General features: G+C 38.1%; 1 protein-coding gene across 5 annotated transcripts in view; it reads left to right on the forward strand.

Annotated features, from left to right (window-relative positions):
• Positions 1 to 31: 31 nt before the first annotated feature.
• Positions 32 to 19,143, forward strand: part of POLR3G (RNA polymerase III subunit G) — a 37,965-nt gene continuing 18,853 nt past the window's right edge. For 3 of the 5 annotated variants that reach the window (XR_010731116.1, XM_066273801.1, XM_066273804.1), the window contains exons 1-4: positions 32 to 605; positions 7,508 to 7,667; positions 10,431 to 10,560; positions 16,716 to 16,772. Coding sequence is in view for 4 of the 5 variants with exons in the window: in XM_066273801.1 (XP_066129898.1) it covers positions 7,551 to 7,667; positions 10,431 to 10,560; positions 16,716 to 16,772 (304 nt within the window). In the remaining variant the exon portion in view is untranslated. Of the gene's footprint in view, positions 606 to 7,353; positions 7,437 to 7,507; positions 7,668 to 10,430; positions 10,561 to 16,715; positions 16,773 to 19,143 lie in introns of those variants that run through there. The other 2 variants (XM_066273802.1, XM_066273803.1) reach the window with 2 other exon arrangements.

Here is a 19,143-nt window from a genome sequence, read left to right on the forward strand (position 1 = left end):
GCGCGGGGGCGGGGCATGCGCGGGGGCGGGGGCGGGGGCGAGAGCCGGGAGAAAGGGGGCGTGGGGACGCTGCCTGGAGCGCCCACCCCCACTCTCTCGCGGGGCCCTGAGAGCGGAGGGCTCTGTGCTGGCACCGGGGCGCTGCGGCAGTCGCAGTCTCAGTAGTCACGCCACCACGAGGGAGCATGAACGCAAGGACCACTGCAGCTGACTGCAGATTATAAGGCAACACTTCCCCACCTCGGGGGCTCTGACTGCAGAGACCGAGGGCGAGACGTAGGCTGCACCAGGTCCGCCTACCCACCGCGAACCGCGATGCGCACTTCCAGCAGGCGCGGAAAGAGTCAGACCAAGCCGGTCGGCCGACTACGGCGCCTGCCAAGGGCTAAAAAGCTCTTCCCCCCCCCCAATGGGCGGAGCCGAGTTAGGGGCTGGGCGGGGCCAACTGGTAGGGCTCGGAACTGGGCTCCGAGGCCGCGTGGAGGGTGGAGCGCGCTTCTCCAGAGGTGGAACCAGACCCGAGCGCCGGCGCCGCGGTCCACATCGGTTCTTGGCGGGCCGCGCGTCGGCTGCAGTTTGCCCCAGCCTCGATGCTTAGTGAGCAGGTAACAGAAGCAAATGAGGACTTGGGAGGAGATGGAAACGGTAGAGGGGAGTTAAAGGGGCACATGAAGAAGGTGAGGGGGAGTTAGGGGTGGAGATCCATTAAAGCGTCTCTGGGTCGTTGAGAGATAGCTTTACCTTTAATCCATTCCAAATGTTTTAAAATCGTCGTTTCCAGATTTTACCTATTCGCCACTTCCTGGAACTGTTTGCAGTGAGTTAGAAAGGAATTTATGGTTACTGTAGGTAAATTTTCAAATCCGGTGACTACTATGTATTGATTCAGGCACGAATCATTGCCGCAGACGTTTCATCACTGTAGGCACTAGATCCTGCGTATCTTGGGGAGAGGGCTTGTTGATGAGGTTTTACTTCTCTTCCAGAAATTAAACTATATGATCTTTCTTCATCCTTAATTATTTATTTATGATAATTTGTTAACTTTTGGAAGAGAGCAAAGAGAGTTGGCTTACTCAACTAAGAAAAGTGAAGGCAGCCACCCTTTGTGAGGACAAAAAAAGTGGATAACTGGTTGTAGCCCAGCCAGCCACATAAATCACCCTTCCATTAACATCAGGTTGCTGTCCACACCGCCCAGCTATTGAAATATCAATTTAGTTTTCAAAAATTCCCACAAGTCATCGGCCTGGCGTGCAGGATTCCCGGGTTTGATTCCAGGCCAGGGCACACAGGAGAAGCGCCCATCTGCTTCTCCACCCCTCCCCCTCTTCTTCCTCTCTGTCTCTCACTTCCATTCCCGCAGCAGAGGCTCCATTGGAGCAAAGTTTGCCCGGGCGCTGAGGATGGCTCTGTGACCTCTGCCTCAGGCGCTAGAGTGGCTCTGGTCGCAACAGAGCGACCCCCGGATAGGCACAGCATCGCCCCCTGGTGGGCGTGCCGGTGGATCCCAGTCAGGCGCATGGGGGAGTCTGTCTGACTGCCTCCCTGTTTCTGGCTTTGGAAAAATACAAAAAAAAAAAAAAAAATTCCCGCATGAACTTGACTAATCCCCTACTCAACCTGGAATAATTAGAGACCCATGAGACAGCATTATAAAAGATAATTATGAAAACTCTTACTGTGGCATCTGCTAAGCCTTCATACAAGGATACGTGTACTCTCCTTCTCTACACTCTGAAGGCTTCAGGTGGTGATGTAGCCTTTTTGAGTATTTCTCTAACCTAGTTAGAATTTTCAGGGCTATTCTTATATTAAAGTCTTTGAGCTAGATGATGTGTGAAGATAGCCATGACCTAGGTTCTCAAGAATTCTAGGAAAGACAGTGGGGAGTGTAAAATCTCTACTGTTAATATAGTCAAGGAAACAAACAAACAAAAGTAAGTGAAACTCTTTCCCTTTGGAAAAAGCCCATTTCCCAAATGGGGCATGTCTGTGTTTGAGAATTGAGGAGCACAGCAGTATGTATCACCTCAAATTTTAAAAATCTATTACAAAATCCAAGAGGATCTTTCCAAGAGCAAGGTGGGATGAAATGACTTTTGTGGATGTTAAAGGTTTTAAAGTGGATCTTAAGGCGAAAGGGATGTAGCCAGTCAGGGAGGGTGAGGGAAGTAGGTTGCAGTGGAGAGAATGGTAGTCAAGACCTGATTACAGCAGGAGTCAGAAGGGTAGGTGCGACCATCTTAAAAGGGTTCTGAATATAGTACTTAGATAGGGAGTTAGGGTTTAATTTTTTAGCCAGGACGAAAGATGAGAAGAGTAGCATAATCAGGACTATGCTTTATAAATATGAATAAGAACTATGAATACTGTGGAAGAACAAATTAAAATAACAGGAAAAGCAAGGGATACCATGAAATTTGCAGATAATAAAAAACAAGGTGGAAAAGGGCTGAGCTGGATTATAGATGGAGAAATAGAAAGGCAGGGACATTTTGAAAGAACTAGATGACTGATTTGATAGGAGGGGTGGAACAGAACAAGAAATTAATACTGACTCACTCCAAAATTTCAAATGTTGGTGACTGGGAAAATAACATACCATAGATATAAACCAGGGTCTTATACATGAAAGGCAAGCTAATGTAGAGGAAAGATTATCAGTATGTTGTTTGTTGTGCTGTCCAAATATTCTTTTGTTAGTAAGCACATGAACTGAAACTCAGGACAAAAGTTGGTGCTGGAGATAATGCTGGGGGAGAAGTCATCAAACCCTGACAGTGCATGCATTTTCTGAAGACCAAAAAACAAAAAATACCCAGAAAATTAAAGATTGAACCTTAAGGAAATTCATATTTAGAGGGTTTAAGAAGAGAAGTAGATGAAAAATATGGTCAGTGGAATAGAAGAACCTGGAGTTTTATTAAACCACAGAAAAGAGTTTTCAAAAGAGTTAGTAATGAGCTATGGGCTTTAGAAGTCTAAAATAAAGAACAAAGATAAAAAGGATCAGTGGATTTTGCCATTGGGGACCATTGGGACCTTTGCATTTCAGCACCTTCATGAGTGTAGGTCCCATCACACGACAGAAGCCAGCCGTTGACCACAGCTCTCCCAGGGCTCGCCCAGATCTGGCCTCCACCGGATCTGGCCTGGACCGGCCTCTTCTTGCTGTTCACCATCCACATGGACTTCTGGTTTGACAGACACTCCCAGCTTGTGGCTCTCTTCTCTGCCCTTGCCGTTACTCCTCTCTAATCATCTTTTTCTGACCCATCCCTCCCTCTTGTGGCTCAGGGACCTTCTCCACCACAGGGCTGTTTTTATCCTTCACGAAAGACTTCCTTGTATGAAAAAGTCACTGCCATACTTCTTTGTTATTTTTTTTTCAAAAATATTTTTGATGTATTTTTTTCAGAGCTGTATTGATTTTCTAGGGCTGCCTTAATATATTATCACAACTTAGATGGCTTAAAACAACAGAATTTTATTCTCTCGTGGTTCTGGAGGCCAGAAGTCTGCAATCAAGGTGTCAGTAGGGTTTGTTCCTTTTGGAGGCCCTGCGGGAGTCTGTTCCATGCCTCTCTCCTAGCTTCTCCTGTTCCTCGCCTTGTTTGGTGTTCCTGGCTTGCTGCTGTACCACTGCCATCTCTGCCTCCACCTTTACATGTTTCTCTGTGTGTGTCTCTTTCTGTCCAGATTTCCCTCTTATAAGGAGACCAGTCTTTGGAAGAAGGCTCACCCTAGTTCAATGTGACCTCATCTTAATTCGATTGCATCTGTAAAGACTTGATTTCCATATAAGGAAGGTCACATTCACAGTTCTAGGCAGTTAGGACTTCAGCATCCTTTTGGAGGTGATAATTCAACTCACAACAAGAACAGATAATATTATGTTACATAATTATTTACTTGTGTTCTTTCCTGCATTGAAATTTAAGACCTGAGGGCAGCAACTGGTTTTATTCAATGCTATCTGGGTCCTGCCACAGTGTCCAGAACGTTCAATATTGATTGAATGAATGACTCAATGAAATTGGCCAATATGAAGTAAAGAAAGATTTGGATAGTGAGAAAATGGGGAAAAGTGGGTTTAAAAAAACTTCATTTAAGAAATGTTGCAGGGTAAAAAAGAAACAAAGCAATTGTTGACTCAAAGGATTTCAAAGAGTGACGCTTCAGCATCACTTGTGAGCCATATTTCCCATGAGATAGTTGCCAGTCAAGGGATTGTCTCAGATCTGCAAGAGCAGAAACAAATGAATTTAGCGGTTTCTCTGGGTACAAGAGAACTGACTCATGATAACCAAACTAAAAAGAGGTGATTTGTAAACCAGAAAGCAAGTAATTATTAGAGTATCTCCAGAACAAGGACTGATTTTTCTGTGGAAGGGAGTCTACTCACTAATGATACTACCTACAATCTAGCAGGGTAGCTAATCGACTCTTTTTAGGATGAGTTTTCCAACTATTTCCCTGGGCCCACCTCCAAAGATTCTGGGTAATAAGTTTGAGGACTTGAGGATTACTTTGGACTCTTTAATTAAAAAGTCTGCCAGGTAATTCTCATGATCAGGCAAGTTTGGGAGACATGACCTAGAATTGTTCTTAATCCCTAGTTAGTGGCAAATCCTGGATTGGAATTCTGCCTAGTGGTCTCAACCCTATGTACTGGGCTCCTACAATTCATTTCTTAGAGCAAAGGTATGAGCCCTTCTGCTTATCAGTTTTTATACTTGGGAGACCTGCTTTCTGAAACCCTAGCATGTATTTTAATGCAGTGGTTCTCAAAGTGTGCGCCAGGGTGCACTGGTGCGCCCTAGAAGATTTCCAGCTGTGCCCTGTGCTGTTCCAGAGAAATATGTGCCTGCTGGGGACCAAAACACCAACAGAGTTTTTGGAGTTTAGAGTTTTATGGGGACAGAGGTGTGTGTGGGGAGTTGGCTGTAAACTGACAGTCTGCCCAACCACCCCCCTCACTTGCCTGATTAGGTTGCAAAAGGCTGTTAAGCTGTGGTGCTGGATTGTTTACACTACCCCCCATGTTCCCCGGAAAGATTGGAGGCAGGTTTATTCTATCCTTTGTTTGGTGTAAAGTTAAGATGATATGCATGGTGGGGGTTTTCTGCACTCAACACAATTAAGAGTAAAATGAGAGGAATTCTTCAATGTATTGACAAGGAAATGAGAGTTTGCCTGTCAAATATATGCCCAAACATTGAAGAAATCGCTAGGACACATCAGGCTCATGTTTCTCATAAACACAAGAATGAAAAAACTAAACACATTCTCGCCTGGATCTGCCGCATTTACTAAATCTTACTAAAAATGTATCTATATATATAAGGTAACTTTTTTGTAGTTTTTTTATTTTTTAACCCCTCTTTTTTACAAATTCTAAAAAGTATAACTGAAAAATGTAACATAAAAATGTTTTTTAATGTCAGAATAAATTTAATTTTGTTGTATTTATTTTGCTTAATTACCATAAAAGCACGCTTGGACTTTATATTCTTTTTCTTTAATATTTGACTTAATTATTATAACATTTCTCAGAAATTTGTATATAATACGCCAATTTGTAGGATTTTAAATGTGCCCCGACTTCCAAAGGTTTGAGAACCACTGCTTCAATAACTCAGCAGTTGAAACAAGTCCATTTGGATATTTTCCTTCTCTTTTAGAGTGGACAGCTGAAATGAGCTTGATTATTAAAGTAAACACCTTTCCTATATGAATTGTGTTTCATAGTAACTAAATAGTGGATGAGAGGAATTGATTCTTGGTAGAATTTCAGTTAATAAATACAGAAAGGATATTAAAATTTGTATATCACCACATTGCAATCCTTAATGGAATCATGGGCTATGATCATCAATGGTGGCTAAAATCCTCTGGTGAAAACCGAGCAGAACTTTATCCTACAATAGATGAAACAGACTGATAGCACCTGAACCCACAGACCAGAGAACATCACTGGGATAGACAATTCCTGTGCATCCTGATGTGATACAGTAGGATAAACAAGCGTATCTTTTAAGGCAGGGGTCGGGAACCTGTAGCTCATGAGCCAGATGTGGCTCTTTTGATGGCTGCATCTGGCTCGCAGACAAATCTTAAATTAAAAAAATAACGTTAAAAATATAAAACATTCTCATGTATTACAATCCATTCATTTCCTACTGCTCATGTTCATGGTTGTGGGTGGCTGGAGCCAATCATAGCTGTCCTCCGGGACAACACCAAATTTTTATTGGATAATGCCTAACGTACATGGGTCGTTGTATGGCTCTCACGGAATTACATTTTAAAATATGTGGCGTTCATGGCTCTCTCAGCCAAAAAGCTTCCTGACCCCTGTTTTAAGGATTCTTGCAAACAAATCAAACCCAAATTTGAGTAAGCCTCTAATCCACCTGTATAGAAAATACAAGGAATAGAGGAATGTGTTAAACCACATTTCATGTATGCAACCATTCAAATTCAAAATGTGAGACAGTGTGTAGCTTACTGGGTCCCGCCCAAGACCAGCTGAATCAGAATCTGCATTTAAACAAAATTCCTAGGTAATTCACATGTGCCCTAAATTTGGAGAAGCATCATATGTAGAATGACCACGTCTTTTTAAATAAATATATGGCAAGGTCAAAACAGGAGGGAAGGGAACTAGTACAGTGGCAGGGGGGGGGCGTATTATTGCTTTTTGAGCTTACAGGGTTAAATGATACTCAGTTTTACCAGTTGGAAAAAAGATTTCAAAAGTTTGTGTTTTAATTTGCAGAAATCCCTGTTAATACACTGCTGGCTCTGTTACCACATTTTAGAAAAATCGTGTTTTAGACAATTCAGACAGTCAGTACAGGACTTGAGTATGTGAGATTTTTACTGTCCCCAAAGTTGAAGAGAATGCAGGCTCATCCTACCTTTAACAATTTCAATTTCAGATATTTTTATTTGAACTTATTTATTTATGTTTTTGCTTAGACCTCTTCAGAGTCTTACTGAGCCCATTCCCGTTTCTAAAGGGAGGACATGAGACTTGATCTCAAGACTCTTTTCTGTCATTCAAAAATAATCATTACAATATTTAAAGTATGTGCGACTGCTGATAGTCTTCAAGTTGAATGAAAAAGCACAGTGTCCTGTCTCCATCTGCCTGACCTTTCCTTGTCCACATTTTTACATTATCCGCGATCTTGTTGCCAGACCACAGGAGTGGAGAAAATTGCGCCAGCTGGCGGTGCAGTGGTTGTGGCAGCACTTGAAACCCAGGCCTCCACCCAGGACCTGAGTGAGGTAGTTGAGGCCATTGCCACTTTACCTGCCAGACAGGACTAGATGGGAGGGGTTCAGAGATCAGTTTATCACATGCTTATTTCTTTACAAGTTTGGCTTTAAACAGAAGTGTTTAAGTCAGCCATGCTACCTAAAGGGTAAAGTGTATTTTGCTTTAAAATGTTGGTTTCATTTTTCATATGACCCAGTAAATTTTAATCGTTAATAGTGTCTTTCAGAATTTGCCCGCTTTTCTGGTATAACTAGTCCCAATGGCTGGGAACAAAGGAAGAGGACGTGCTGCGTATACCTTCAATATTGAGGCGGTTGGATTTAACAGAGGTGAAAAGTTGCCTGATGTCGTATTGAAACCACCCCCACTGTTTCCTGTAAGTGTGTTAACAGCAAATTCTCTGTGTGTTTTTTCATGTTTCAGAGAAAATTAAAATTTTATATAGCGCTTGAATATGTGATATCCTAAAGTATAAAAAGTAAGAACATGTTCCACTTACCTTTAAAGGTTTCTTGAACCTCTTCTAATTTTCAGACTGCTTTCTTAAAATACAGACCTTTCCACGAATGTATTCAGTACTGTGTGAACTAAGAAAGAATTTTTTAAATTTATGCATCTTATACTGCTGTTAATTGATACATTATAATACTAAAATAATATTTTTTAAAGGAAAGTTTTTACAGTGGTCCTCAGTTTCCATTCTACCAGACTTTCATTTAATGATTTTCTTACCTTGCATCTTTAGGATTTAATTTTGCTCTCTACGCTACCATTTGGCCTTTTATTCCCACTGAACTTTTCTTTTTATTTCCACATTTTATTAAAGTAAGCTTAAATTGTGTTAGTTTCTCAAAATATAAATTCTTCTACATTTAGTGTTGCTTTTAAATTTAATGAATATGCTATAAGCTTAATTGGCATAATGTTTATATCTAATGCTTTTGTTTTATATTTAGTCTAAAATGTAAGCATATATTTCCAGTTGTGCATGTGCTGCTGTATAAAAAAAAAAGGACAAAAAAATTATAAGTAACCAGATACCTCCTCCAGGAATCTTTTTTTCGTATTTCAAAAAAGAAAAGTTCTTGGCCCTGGCCAGATGGCTCAGTGGTAGAACATCAGCCCCATGTGTGGCTGTCTGGGTTCGATTCCCAGTCAGGGCACACAAGAGAAGTGGCCATCTGCTTCTCCACCCTTCCCCCCGCTCCGTTCTCTCTATCTCTCTCTTCCCCTCCCGCAGCCAAGGCTCCATTGGAGCAAAGTTGGCCCAGCACTGAGGATGGCTCCATGGCCTCCGCCTCAGGCGCTAGAATGGCTCAGGTTGCAATGGAGCAATGGCCCAGATGGGCAGAGCATCGCCCCCTAGTGGGCTTGCCAGGTGGATCCCGGTCAGGTGCATGTGGGAGTCTGTCTCTGCTTCCCTCTTCTTGCTTTAGAGAGAAATACAAAAAAAAGAAAAGTTATTGTTGAGGCCCTGGCCCATGGCTCAGAGAATAAAGCATTGTCCTGTTGTACCAAGATTGCGAGTTTGATTCTAGGTCAGGGCACTTATGAGAAGTAATCAATGAGCTTGGAATGGAATAACCAAATGAAACAATGAGTTGATGCTTCTTTCTCTCCTTCTTCCTTCCTTTCTCTCTCTCTCTCTCTCTTTTTCTCAAATCAATGGAAAAAAATTTTTGAATGAATTTAAAAAGAAGTTCTTTGCTGAAAGATTTATGTAAGTAGAGGACCCAGACAAATAAATCTGGGGATCTGGATGTCTCACATAGGGAGTCTCTACTTTTTGCTCTTGGTATTTTGCCTTTCTAATATTCACTATAGCTAGAAAACAGATAAATATCTCAGGGATAGGCATGATGTCACTTTAGTTTTATTTCTTTTAAAACAAGCTCTTTCCCATGTATGAGATTACTTCTGGACACCGGGATATTAGTACATACTGTTGTTTGATACATGGACTGAAACAAATTTCTTACCACTTGCTAAGAGGCTGTCTGATTTGGCCTTTTGCATGTTTCCCACCCCTTTTCCTACCACACTATTCTCTTTCCATAGCAATCACAGCCTCCTTGTTCCCTTTGGCATTTTCCTCTGCTGGTTTCCCTGGCTGGAGCCATCTATTTCCCAAGTCTTTGCATGGACGGCTTCCAAATTTTATCCAGCTCTCTGATGACACCTGATTTCCCTGAGAGGTCATGCAGGCTTGTCCTTGGTGGACCAGGCACCTCCGCCCTCCACATACTCTGTCGGTCACACCTTCCTCCACCCAGCTTCATTTGTTTCATAGCCTTTATCCCGACCCAAAATTATATATTACCTCCTTTGTGTACATAGTTGTGTTTTTCTCCCCTAAAATGTAAGTTGTTTAAGAACAAGAACTTTGAGTAGTTCATCATAGTATCCCCTGTGGTGTAGCCACGTCTGTCTTATCATTGGTACTCAATAAATAGTTGTAGAATTAATGAGTGAATTTGGAGTGAAATTTTGAAAATTTATCTTATACTTAGCTTCTGAAACTAGAAATATCTTTACTTATACCCCGAGGATTCACTTTTTTATGAATATATGAATGCAGATGTATAATATATATATGTATATATATATACATATATATGTATACATGTGTGTGTGCATGTAATTTTTTAAAAAATTGAAGCTGTAGTTTCAGACTCCTGCTTTACATGTTCTATAGGTTTATAAATTGTTCACTGCTTCATTTCTTCACTATAAAAGGAAAATATTGATGATACTTTAAGTGAAATCATGGATATTGAAGACAGTACATTTTGGTCACAGTAACCATGTGCTAAATGATAACTGCTACTGTTGCTGTTTTTATGCTACTGCTCCAACCAGTACCAACACCACTGGTTGACATGAATAGGATATTAAAGTAGGTACTCTCATTTGGGTGCCTTGATTTTTAAAATATGAAGTCACAGTAAACAAACTATATAGCAAAATGATTTTTTTATAGTCATTAAATAGATTACAAAAGCTCAACATCTTTTAAGTTGATTGTAAAACTTAGTACCCATAATATGTAGTTCTTCAATAACAGACATTTTCCATTATGTAGATAAAAGGGATATTAAAATACTTTTTTTAAAAAAGCATTGTCTCTTAACTTAAATAGGATACAGATTATAAACCAGTGCCACTGAAAACAGGAGAGGGTGAAGAGTATATGCTGGCCTTGAAACAAGAGTTGAGAGAAACTGTGAAAAGAATGCCTTATTTCATAGAAACTCCTGAAGAAAAACAAGGTGTGTATTGGTCTCTGATTTTGTGGTTCAGTGTATACAAATGAAACGGTGCTTCGGCATAAGATACATGCTCATTTAGTACTGCTTGAATCAATTCAGTTGGAAATTATCAACTACCTTGAATAAATGCATTTATGTTAAATTAACAAAATCTATACTAAATTTTTTGATAATTCACTTGTAAAATTACCTTTCAAAATAGAAGTTTTATATGTTCAGTGAAAATTAGGAAAAACAAAAGAAATTTTTAAAAAGTGAGAATCACCTATAATTGTTTGTCTAGGTTATAATACTGCTAATAATTTTATTGTACATTCCAGAATTTTTTTTTTGTATGTGTGTTCTTTTCACAAAATTGGATGCATATTATTTTGTATCTTTTTTACTCAAGAGCATATTATTAGCATTTTTACATATCCTTAGTATTCTTGGAAAATATGATTGTTAATGACTGTGGTATTCTTTTGTGGGTATAACATTAATAGTAGCTAATCCCCTGCTGTTAAATTTAAGGTTGTTTCTAATGTTTCTGTCTCATATATAATGCCATGATTACTATCATTATTCATAAATCTTTTTGCAAGTCTGATTATTTCATATTTTGGTTAAAATTTTTCAATGTCTTGACTGTATTTTGCCTTATTTATATATCAGACATAATAGAGTATAAAACACACATTCATTGGTTATGCTAAGGACAGAGAGGAGATTCAGTTGGAAAAGGCTTGACATTCTTAGACTAGAAGTAGGAAGTGCTTTTAGAGGAAGGGAACCCATTCCTGAGTGGTGGTTTGGCACTATACAACTATATTGATTTTCAGTATCTGCTCTTGAATGTTGAAATTAGAGCAATATCATTCTTGAGGTTTGAAAACAACATCATTAAAACATGAGAAATTCATATTGTATCATCTCATTCCAGTAGTAATAAAAATGTATGCATTCCATTTTCCTACTTTCTGAAAGATGAAATTCTCTAAGAGTCAAAAGGGAAGTCTTATATAATATATAGTATTACATGTGCTTGTAATTATGAGAACTTTTTAGACAAGTTCTTAATTTTTTAAAACATAACTGCTTGAAGTTGCATAATGGTTTGAGAAGAGATAATTTTACCTAAAACATACTGATTTTTTTAATCTCAAAAATACTGGATAACTTTCATGATTATGTTGCATGCTTTTATCTTTTAGTTGAAAACAATGAAGCTCTTATTTTAAAGATTTTAAGAAGTAACACTAAATGAACTATCATTCATTCTTATTAGAAAAATAATGTAGCATATACTTTAGTCTTTTTAAAATTAGCCTTTTTTCCCAGACTGCAGAACAGATTTAGTTAACTAAATGGCTTCTCATGAAAGCACATGTCTAATTTTTTTTTTTTTTTTTTTTACAGGGACAGAGAGAGAGTCAGAGGGATAGATAGGGACGGAGAGAGATGAGAAGCATCAATCATTAGTTTTTCGTAGCAACACCTTAGTTGTTCATTGATTGCTTTCTCATATGTGCCTTGACCACGGGCCTTCAGCAGACCGAGTTGACTCCTTGCTCGAGCCAGGGACCTTGGTCCAAGCTGGTGAGCTTTTTGCTCAAGCCAGATGAGCCCGCACTAAAGTTGGTTATCTCGGGGTCTCGAACCTGGGTCCTCCGCATCCCAGTCTGACGCTCTATCCATTGTGCCACTGTCTGGTCAGGCAGCTCATGTCTAATTTAAAAGCATATGTATAAGTACATAGCATTAAAGTACCTATGTGAGTCTTTTACATAGGTACATTAAGAACATAATTTTATTGCTGATTTCTAGGAGTGGTTGGTTTATACTTGGATCAAGAGGCTTTTTATCTTTGATAACTGCACAATAAAATATTTTCTGTGACTTCAAAACTTAAAGCTCAATGGAAACTACACATTTACCTGCAATATGGCTACGAGGTCTTATAATGAATAAATGAGGTTTGTTATCATAGAGATCTTCCAAAGAACAAAGAGAATTTTAAAAAGAAAAAAAACCCCACTTTATTTTATCTTAGCACTACCATATCACCTCCTTTGACCCTTTTATTAATCTAAAATACATTTGGGAATCTCAGTGATCTTATTTTTCCTGCCTTGAAACATTGGGGTGTTTCATCATCATAGATATTATTTTATCATTCATCAATTACTCCTCACTATGCTAAATAAAAAGGCAACATATAAAAAAATAGAAAAATGACAAAATTGCATAGAAATTATTTCACAATATTGAAATAAATTATAAGTCACTATTACATCATCCTTTAGTTTTTTTCTATTGTATTGCCCAAAGAATTACATTAATTTTTAAGAAGATATAAAAGAAGTCTCTGGAGAAACTCTTTATCTTTGTACTTGTTTTGTTCTAGCTTTTATAGAATACAATTGAAAAATTAAAAATTTCCATTTCTGCTCATAATATTAAAGAAAAGAACATTGACAAGAAGATGATTCAAAATTACTAGACAATTCAAGAGTCGAATGCAAAGCTCTCTGCTTGCTAGTGAAGATGGTGAAATTGATTGTATAAGCAGTATCTCAGATTGAGCGCTCATTTTGACAATACTCTAGATTAATTTTCTCAATCTCAAGAATCATTGAGTAAACAATATATTTCTAAGGATATAAAGGAAATATGGTAATCTCATGTAATCTTTGGAAAGCATGTCATATAATATTTTGTGATAAAAGTCTAGAACATCTGCCTGACCTGTGGTGGCGCAGTGGATCAAGCATCATCCTGGAAGCTTAGGTCGCTGGTTTGAAACCCTGGGCTCACCAGGTCAAGGCATATATGAGAGTTGATGCTTCCTGCTCCTCCCCTTCTCTCTCTCTCTCTCTCTCTCTTCTTCTCTCTCATCTCTAAAACAAATAAAGTTTAAAAAAAATTTTTTTTTAAGTCTAGAACATCCTATTTGCTAAAATGACATGAGACCATATTTTTTTCTTTTTTATTTGCTGTAGTTTATAATTAGATAAATGCTGAAGGAAAAACAAAGACGATTGAAAGGAAGTAGATTATTTAGTAATGAAACAAGTTAATGAATTGATTGTGCTAATTGGTAATTATAATTTTTTTTTTTTTTTCTAAAATTTTTAGAAGCTGGAAACGGGGAGAGACAGTCAGACAGACTCCCGCATGCACCCGACCGGGATCCACCCGGCACGCCCACCAGGGGCGATGCTCTGCCGCGACCAGAGCCACTCTAGCGCCCGGGGCAGAGGCCAAGGAGCCATCCCCAGCGCCCGGGCCATCTTTGCTCCAATGGAGCCCCGGCTGCGGGAGGGGAAGAGAGAGACAGAGAGGAAAGAGGGGGGGGTGGAGAATCAAATAGGCGCCTCTCCTATGTGCCCCGGCCGGGAATCGAACCTGGGTCCCCTGCATGCCAGGCCGACGCTCTACCGCTGAGCCAACCGGCCATGGCCGGTAATTATAAATTTAATAATGAAAATGTTTTGCAGTTATAGACCAAAGAAGATGGTTGGCTCATTCTCTCTTCAACAAAAATGTGAGCCATCAATGTTTTTTAAAGTATTACATTTTAGTGTAATAAAATGTATTACAAGTATAAGAAGAATTGGAAGTAATTATAAAGGAGAACCCATTAGAAATACATTTGTAATTAAAATCATTTAGATGGTGCTAGTGTAAGAAGCAGCAGAAGTAAAAAGTTAGTACTTATTAAAGATATATTTGAAACCTGGAATCAGGATATATGAAATACACGTATTCAAGTTTTGTGCATGGCAAACCTAGAATGCACAGCTGACGCACAGGGTGCTGCCCTCAAAGGACTTGCCCTTTTTAGATAAATATGCTTTAAAAAACAAGAAAATAATGGAATATTAATTTGAGTTTACCATACTTAATTGCTCATTAAAATTTCTAATAATTTTTATTCTTTTGAAATGACAACTTTTTTGAAATAAAATTTACTTTTTAAACTATAGAATTCAGTGGCTTTTAGTGTAGTCACAGAATTGTGCAACCATACTACTAATTTTTTTTTATTTATTTTATTATTTTTTTAAAATTTTATTTATTCATTTTTTAGAGAGGAGAGAGGGGGAGAGAGAGAGACAGAGAGAGAGAGACGGGGGAGGAGCTGGAAGCTTCAACTTCCATATGTGCCTTGACCAGGCAAGCCCAGGGTTTCGAACCGGTGACCTCAGCATTTCCAGGTCGACGCTTTATCCACTGCGCCACCACAGGTCAGGCCCATACTACTAATTTTTAGAAGCTTTTTGTCATCCTGAAAAGAAACCCGTACTCAGTAGTGTCATACCCCCATTCTCTCCTCCTCCTAGCCCATGGCATCCACTAATCTGCTTTGTCTCTAAGTGATTTGTCTGTTTGGGCTATTTCATATAAATGGAATCATATTGTGACTGGCTTCTTTCACTTATCATATTGTCAGGGTTTGTCCATATTGTAGTATATGTCAGTGCTTCATTTCTTTATATGGCTGAATAATATTCCACTTTATGTATATACCATATTTTATTTACCCATTCATCAGTTGGTAGACACGGAGGTAAGTTCTGATTTGAAGATATTATGAGTAATGCTGTGAACATTCATGTATATGTGTTTGTGTGGACATAAGTTATTTCTATTGAGTGCATATCTAGAGCCATACGATAAATCTATATTTAACATTTTGAGGACCTTCCAAACTGTTTTACAAAGTTTTACACATTTTTACATTACCAGCAATGTATGAGAGTTCCCGTTTCTCCACATACTTGACAACACTTGTTACTGTCTTTTTGGTTCTAGCCGTCCTGGGTATAAAGTGGTATTGATTTGAATTTCCCTAAAGACTAATGATGTTCAACATCTTATCATGTGTTTTTGTTTTGTTTTGGCCATATAGATCTTCTTTTGAGAAATGTCTATTCATATTATTTGCCTCTTTTTAATTGGGTCCTAGTAGTTAGTTTTCAGTATCTCTTATTCTCCCGTAAATTTTTTGAAACTAACCTAAATGTATAAAAAAAAGTGGTTCATTGAAGCAAGATAATAAATGGTAACAACTGCTTTTCTTAGTATACTTTGGGTTAATTTTTTTTCAAAATATGGAATCAGTTTTGGAGAAAATTATAAAATGCAAATGCTGAATATTTCTTATTTGTGCTGACTTCTCTTTATAGGTAAAATAACCTAAGAGTAAGATTGAATGAAGTCAGTTATATACTTAGAAAAGCCTGGTCTCTTGGTCTTCGATCTGCTTTGGTTGTCATTGGTTATCTTTGCCTAACACCATAGACCTAGTATTATTTGGAAGCATAAATAGAGGAAGAATCAGTACATATTTGGGTCTTGATATTTATATTGTCATCTTTTATATTACCTTTTCTTTTTCATGGCCATACTCCAGAACCACTTTTAGTGAGGAACCATGGTTTCACCCAATAGCATGACAGTGGAGTTTGGGCCCTCTTCAAAGGAGCTTCTTGTGGCAAAGTGCAGAAAGCAGAAGCAAGAGACTCAGCTATGGCTCTTCCATTTTTGGCAGGCTCAGAAGATCCCTGCAGAGTTCTCAGTAGTTGGCATGGAGGCCTTGAGTTTGCTCCTTCTTGGGCCATCAAGTCCAGCCTTGCCTGCTCCTACCCTTCTCCCCACTATCCTTTGCAATGGGTTGTGAAAAGTAGCTCATTGAGAAACCTACCTGAATATGTGTATTAAATGCTAGAAATAAGCAAATAGCCCTCAATCCCCACTGAAGTACTTAGTACATCCCAGTTACACAAGGTTTAAAGATTGGGACTGGAGGCCAGTGTTAGCAGAAGAACACAGGAGATGCCAGGGACACTTCCCTGCCTTACATGTAAGTGGTTTTCTGACGTGGCTTTGGACTTTCATGAATATCCTCAGAAATGATTCTAAGAACTATAATTAGGGTTCAGGTTTCTGCTCACCACCTGCCATTCATACACAGCTGCTTCTTGCCACTTTCTTAACACATAATGCTCATAGAACTCCTCAATATGTGTTCAGGAATAGATTAGGTACAAATGTAGGAAACTCCCTAAATGTGAAGTAAAAGGTATCTGGTGTTTTCAGTTACTTAATGGATGGCTTAAATTCATTTTTATTTTTTATTTTTCTAATGAACACTTTTTTATTTTTTTTAGATATTGAAAGATATAGTAAAAGATATATGAAGGTGTACAAAGAAGAGTGGATACCAGGTAATTATAAAACTGACAATGTTGAGATATTTAAAGACTAATTTCCTACCTTATATTTTTTAGGACAAATTTTCTGTTTCACCATAGCAAAATAGAGTCTGTCTCTTTTCCTGCAATTAATTAGTAAAGTATATCTTATGAAAATTAAGATGAAAAGTTTTTTATACTGTAACAAGGAAGAGCTGAAGTAATTTTGAGGGAGTTCTTAAAGTAGTTTTTGTTATTTAACTAGGATCTGCCAGACCCATCTGGATTTTTCATTTTCATTTGCCACAGTTACAGTTTCAATCTGTAGTCCCAATAGTAGTCAGCTCTGCGCTTTTTGGTGATTCTGTAGCCTTTGAAGAAAAAAAAACAAAGTTAGTGTTCTGAATTTTTAAGCCAAGCTCATAGCTCTTCCTTTCTTTCAAGCAGACATAGACTGTTTTTAGTTGTTAAGATGCCTTTTCAAAAGAACCATACCCTAAGATGGTAGTTTTCAACATTATTGACAGGGTGGAGGGAGCTGGAGAGGTTTCACCCAGCTCATTTATTTTGGAAAAGAACGGTTGCCACTGAAATGCAGTGACCTGTCAGGGTGACTTGGATAGTGCTATTAGAACCTAGATCTCCACATTTTAACTCACTTTCTTTTAGACATGTCTGCCCTGGGTGTTCTCTAAAAGCCATCTTTATGTAAAACCATAAATGGCATTTACAGAATTATTGCTTTCATGGATTAGAGTGCTTTTTCTTTTCAGTGTTGATTGATCATTGACAAGATTGTGTCTCCTGGAAACTCTTTTTAGATCTCTCGTTTCTTTTATTTCTTAGATCTCTCGTTTCTTCCACTTTATAAAGATTCATCTTTTAAATCATCCTTATTACATAGTTTCTCATGATTATAAGAATTATTTATAAAAGCAAATATAGTCAAATTTATTAGTTCAGGAAAAATAAATTGAGATGTAGATGTTCTCTACCAAATACACTAAGGTGTTTGTATTTTTTTAAATTAGGCAGTATTTTTTAATTCATTTTTTTGTTACTTCAATTTAAGCATAGATTAACTAGTCTATGCTTAAAAATTAAAAGGAGTAACAAATTAGAGGAATTGTTTATGTAGGCAGAATTACTGCAGGGAATTTACTTTTCCACAGCTTTTTATGGTTTCAATGTTAAAGTTTTTAGAGAATGGAATTATTTAAATTTTCATGTGTTGGGATGCAGCCACATATTTTAACTTTTGGAAAAAATTATTACCTAAGAAATATATATCAACTACAGAAAAGCTATAAAATGCAGAGCAGTCAAATAATAAATAATACTTAAAGAAAACAGCTGAAATTCAAACACCTACAAAAATTACTGTAATATTTTGTTCACAACCTACAACTTTCTCTGCACAAATATATATATATACATATATATGTATAAATGTACACACATGTACACACAGGATGGGGCAAAAGTAAGTTCACAGTTCATATGGAAAATAAGACAATAATTAATAAATAATACAACAATAAACTTTCACATACTCACAACTGTAGACCTACTTTTGGCACACCATGCATAAATAGTTATAGTTGGGTTTATTTTTAAATGGGATTTTATACAGATTATTTTAATAACTTTTTTTATTCAACAGTAGATCATGAATAACTTCCATGTCCGTTTTTACCCAGAACGTTTTGTTTTGTTTTTAATTTTTATTTATTTATTTATTTTACAGGGACAGAGAGAAAGTCAGATAGAGGGATAGATAGGAACAGACAGACAGGAATAGAGAGAGATGAGAAGCATCAATCATTAGTTTTTCATTGCGACACCTTAGTTGTTCATTGATTGCTTTCTCATATGTGCCTTGACCGCAGGCCTTCAGCAGACTGAGTGACCCCTTGCTCGAGCCCGTGACCTTAGGTCCAAGCTGGTGAGCTTTTTGCTCAAGCCAGATGAGCCCGCACTAAAGTTGGTTATCTCGGGGTCTCGAACCTGGGTCCTCTGCATCCCAGTCCGATGCTCTATCCACTGCGCCACCGCCTGGTCAGGCCCAGAACGTTTTTATGTAGGAAAACATTTTTCTACCTTTTTCTTGTGAGGAAAATATATCTTTAAAATTGTTCATGTAAAAAGAATGATGGCAACAGGGGTGGGGGGAGGGGGGAGGGGGTGAAGAAGGAGAGAGGGGTTGGGGGAGGGGAGGGGCACAAAGAAAACCAGATAGAAGGTGACAGAAGACAATTTAACTTTGGGGGAGGGGTATACAGCACAATCAAATGTCAAAATAATCTAGAGATGTTTTCTCTCAACATATGTACCCTGATTTATCAATGTCACTGCATTAAATTTAATTAATAAATTTAAAAAAATTGTTCATCTAAATACTGTA

Source organism: Saccopteryx bilineata, chromosome 4, assembly GCF_036850765.1.
Source record: "Saccopteryx bilineata isolate mSacBil1 chromosome 4, mSacBil1_pri_phased_curated, whole genome shotgun sequence".
NCBI lineage: Eukaryota > Metazoa > Chordata > Mammalia > Chiroptera > Emballonuridae > Saccopteryx > Saccopteryx bilineata.